General features: G+C 46.8%; 2 protein-coding genes across 2 annotated transcripts in view; both read right to left on the bottom strand.

Annotated features, from left to right (window-relative positions):
• LOC135818259 (uncharacterized) overlaps positions 1–5000 on the bottom strand; it is a 202863-nt gene that overhangs the window by 141444 nt on the left and 56419 nt on the right. The window lies entirely within an intron of this gene.
• Positions 1–5000, bottom strand: part of LOC135818255 (E3 ubiquitin-protein ligase TRIM71-like) — a 22817-nt gene that overhangs the window by 507 nt on the left and 17310 nt on the right. The window contains exons 6-8 of the mRNA XM_065331612.1: positions 3238–3375; positions 1863–2042; positions 1–351 (exon numbers count right to left, since the gene is read on the bottom strand). The exon at positions 1–351 is cut by the window's left edge and continues 507 nt beyond it. Of these exons, the coding sequence (XP_065187684.1) occupies positions 214–351; positions 1863–2042; positions 3238–3375 (456 nt within the window). The 3' untranslated portion in view covers positions 1–213. The remainder of the gene's footprint in view (positions 352–1862; positions 2043–3237; positions 3376–5000) is intronic.

The raw sequence follows: 5000 nt of genomic DNA, 5'->3' as shown, positions 1-5000 counted from the left end.
AAGAAAAGACAACTGAAAATTATCAAGGATGTACAACTAAGGGGTTGTGGTTATGTGTGTGCGTGTGTTGGGGGTGGGGGGAGGGGGGGGGGGGGAGGGGAGGGGAGTAGGATCGGATACAAGAACAGTTTGTGTCACGCTATGGTCATTTATGTTATGATGCATACAAAAGTGTGAGCAGGTGACTGATGACAGGTGTCTAACAAGAAATCTTCAAAACACAAAAATCTTGTGGTTTCCATAACAGGAAACAGCTACTAAGCCCTCACTTGTCACGCAGACACCCGTCGGCCGGTCCAGCTCTCCTTTTCCAAACTCAGCCAGCGGTGTGTGTGTTTCTGCGGCGTATACCTGCAGAGAACATGGACACCACTGGTGAGCGTACAGGAATAACACGTATTATAGATTGTTGATGCATGGATGATGTATGGATGATGTATGGTTGATGTATGGATGATGTATGGATGATGTATGAATGTTACTGCATAGCAGGAAATTTTCGGACGGAAATATTTTCGGACAAAGCTGAATTTCGACCTTTCCTTTCGAACGGATTTTATTTTCGTACAGTGCTGCATGCTAAATGCACGTGTTCACAATGTATAGTGTACATAACTTCACAGGAACAAACTTTAGTGCGGAATTAATTTTAGTACAAAAGAAGCCGTGTACGAAATCGTACGAAAATGAATTCCGTCTGAAACTTTCCTGCTATACAGTATATGGATGATGTATGGCGGGTCCATGAATGATGCGCAATTCATGTATGGATGATGGTATCATGGAAGGTATGAGTTAGCATGGTTAAGCCACACTGGAATATAAGCCACACTGGAGTATAAGCCACACTGGGGTATAATCCACAGAGGAGTACAAGCCACACTGGAGTATAAGCCACAATGGAGTATAAGCCACAATGGAGTACAAGCCACACTGGAGTATAAGCCACACTGGAGTATACTTCGCACTGGAGCATAAGCCACACTGGAGTAGAGGCCACACTAGAGTATAAGCCGCACTGGAGTATTAGCCGCACTGGAATAAAAAGCCCTATCTGAACAATTTGAATTGTTTGGCACCAAATAGAAACATCTTTCTCATTTACTACTGTTGATTTGATCATCGTAGTATAAGGCACACCGGATTCTCTTTGGATGTATTACTGCTAGGTGTGTAAACCACTTTGCTACTTCTGAAGTATGTTTACATTCATTGAAAGATGAATATGCGTCAAACCAGCAACATGGAGACAATTTCGGTCAGGGATTCAGTAACGTTACCTCAAACAACGGCCTTTTACATCGGCGTAAACAGAATCCACCACAACATGGCACGTATATCAAATTAGGCATTTCTCTAAATGTTAACATGCAAGCCAAGCATACAGTAAGAACACAGCTACAGTACATCCAAGACTTGGTCGTAGCATTGATGTGTGTCCACTGTATTCCTTGCTCTGTTCTCCAGACATTCAGCACTCCACACAGTCTGAGTATGCATGGACACTAGGTAAACCCTAAAGCATATGTGCCAGAGGTACCATTTTGCAAATCATGCTAGTACTAGTATTCATTGCAAGCTTGCATGTGAGACACACTTTTATACAAGAAAGTAGTGTAAGAGTAGAATGTACCCTTGTTTTTTGAACTGTAAGAGCTAATGTACTCTTGCTTTACTTGTACTCTGTGCATGCAATGTACATCACTTTCTGTGTTCATATCAGTGTTGTCTGATGATTGTACTGACCATGAATCACAGACTAGCAACAAACTGACCATGCTCCACTGTTGTATATGTACTGGGTACTACTCTCTGCCTGTAGGTATTTAGAAAGAAGAACACGACAACAAGCTCTCCCTTACCATAACACGTCCATTGCCTCGATCTACGACTAGAACATTGCCGTAGGTATCTGTAGTGACATCAAACGGTCTGCGCAGCTGACCAAAAGCGCTGCCCTTTGACCCGAACGAAGTGAAAACCCCGAAAGCGCTGCCCCGAGAACCGAATGAAGTGATATACTCTCCATCGACGGTCATCACCTTTTGCAGGAATAAAAAAAATTGAACATTCACACACACCACTGTGGTGACAGCAAGAGTATAGATATAACAGGAGTGTAAGAATAATACTCCAACACACAGTGCATAGCTACCATCATTATTGTAGTGATGATAAGGTTACTGGTGTGCAACTGTAAAAACTCAAAACCTGAGGTGAAACATGGACCTGGCACCAACATTTGATTACTCTGTATGTATTTATTGTAGCACAGACACTGTTTGGTTTGTGACATGATGTATAGACATGATGTTTAAGAGTCTAACTTCACATCAGCCTATACACTCTTACACTGAAAAGGACAAGTAACAGGCGAACATGGCCAACAAGCACTTGCATGACGTACACATTCATTTCTGATTGGATGAGTATTTTCCTGCCCGACCCTGTCTAGTGTATATTCCGATAGATGGGTTGTCAATACCAGTAAAGTCTTATGCACACTAGACATGCAAAAAAGAAACAATATAGTTCCAGATCTACATGTAGATATTGCAATTTCAGTGGATATAATTGAAGAAGGTGGCTACTCCAAACTTTGGATCTCGGCTCTTGCCAGAGAGCAACACATTTTGCAGTGCTCTCAGAGCACAGATTACAGTAACGTTCTGAAGCTCAGCTGATACAGGGGGAATTCCCCGGAACACTGCATATAGCAGAGGGTGGCGATTTTTGCAGATTTTCTGAGTCAAACATTCCACTTGCTGATCATGGTCTCTAGGCGGCAGTCATGAATCAGTCAAGTGTCAAGTCAATCAGAATGAAGTGTAAGCACCAAAGTTTGGAACAACCACCTACAAATACCTGTCCCAATGATAATTATAAAGCTGAACTTGCTACTGCTTCCATTGCTGCTGCTGCTGTAGTAGATTACGTAGTAGTAGTAGTAGTAGTAGTAGTTGTTGTTGTCGTTGTCGTTGTCGTTGTCGCTGTCGCTGTCGCTGTCGCTGTCGCTGTCGCTGTCGCTGTCGCTGTCGCTGTCGCTGTCGCTGTCGCTGTCGCTGTCGCTGTCGTTGTCGTTGTCGTTGTCGTTGTTGTTGTTGTTGTTGTTGTTGTTGTTGTTGCAGTCGCCGTCGTCTCTGTTGTCATCATCGTTGTTGCCGTCGTTGTCATTGCGAATGTTGTCGTCTTCGGTGTGATTGTTGCTGTTGTTGCCAGCTGAACATGATAAAATACCTGGATGCGATCGTTGCCACTATCAGCAATAAACAACCTGTTGAGGTACACTGCGATGCCGCTTGGATCTTGAAATTGGCCTTGACCACTACCTCTCGTTCCAAATGCATATCCTGTCTCACCACTGCATGGCACAACCTGTACAGTACCAGTGTACATAGAAGAATATACACCTGTGAGTTGTTGTCTGATGATCGATTAAACCGTGAAACTCAGAGTTACAGCAGAAACGCTTTTGATTCCTCTCAAGTGTGTGTGTGTAAACCTGTGAGATATGTAATTCATTTGCACACAACTTACAACTAGATTTGGTGGTTGGGCTGTGACAGAGCTTTATGAAGACTTTCTAAAACACAAACATGTAGTGATGTACCGTTATCCCAATGGAACCCACACGCATATTCATACATACACATGCTCACGCACACACACATGCACACACACACACACATACACACACACACCTACTCACGCACACACAAACACACATGCTTGCACATACATAACACAACACGCCTGTCCTGTCCTGTCCTGTTGAGTCACTGCCATGAAGGTTACGTCGGCCCCGGAGGGGCAGCTGAGAGAGAGGAGGAGCACACAGCCCTGTGACAATCCAGGTGATGCAGTAAGCGAAATCGGCGGGAGCAGGCGCAAACACATGCGAAACCCTGACGGTCCTGAACGGTCGGACGACTACAATTCCGTGAGCGGCGATGACGGGCGCGGCCACGTGTAGACGCAAAGCAGCGGTCACAAGCCTGGCAGTGAGCGACGCAGCCCAGCGGAGAAGCAGGCAGCGGCAGGGGCGCACCGACTGCTGACTGGGGGTAAGCACACTTGTGCCTTGCCAGACCTCCACGGGACTTCAGCCAATGGCCACACTCTCTACACTGGCATGCACCTTTCTGCTCCGTAACCGGCTTCGCACGCTCAACCTTACACTTGTGGCGTGCGCCATCACTGGGGCGTGCAAACTGTCGGTCGCAGGTGTAGCAGGTGACGGGAGGGGGATGCTGGGCATCTACCGGTGCTGAGTACGCCGAGCGCCAGGTGGAACGCGACTCGCATTCAGCTCGCCATTCCCCTCGAGGCCGGGAGAACGAAGGTCAGACATGATACAATCCTTCCAGCGCCGACGGGGGCCATGAGCTGGGCGACGCGACGGAAGCATGCCAAAGAGAACTTGCTTCGGCAGCGGGTGGTCCTCCATCCGAGCAACATGCCCGAGCCATTCAAGGCGGCCGTGCTCCACCTTCGTGCGGATGGTGTCGGGATCACCCCACCAACACGCACACACACACACACACACACACACACACACACACACACACACACACACACACACACACACACACACACACATAAATGCTTGCACATACACACACACACTATACCACACACACACACACACACACACACACACACACACACACACACACACACGCGCGCGCACACACATGCACACACACAATTGTGTACACACCCTCAAGCCCCCACACACAAACACAAGCCAAATGGACCCGCCCACCCACACTCAAACGGCGCCACCCACCAACGTCACACCAATGCTCCCAACCTGCATACCAATGCGCTTGTCCTTTTACATGCTCATTTCCAAAGCCTAAAGGGCAAGGGATACAAAGGCATCTTGAGATGATGGATTGGCTATCGATCCATCCAACGGCAGATAACTTATACTTAAATCGACTAACTCTGGATGGACTTCGGGACATTATTCCACTTAGAGGCTCATCACACATGTG

This window comes from Sycon ciliatum, chromosome 5 (assembly GCF_964019385.1).
Source record: "Sycon ciliatum chromosome 5, ocSycCili1.1, whole genome shotgun sequence".
NCBI classification, from domain to species: domain Eukaryota; kingdom Metazoa; phylum Porifera; class Calcarea; order Leucosolenida; family Sycettidae; genus Sycon; species Sycon ciliatum.
The sequence above is the reverse complement of the archived record's forward strand: the minus strand, read 5'-3'. Positions and strand labels throughout refer to the sequence as shown.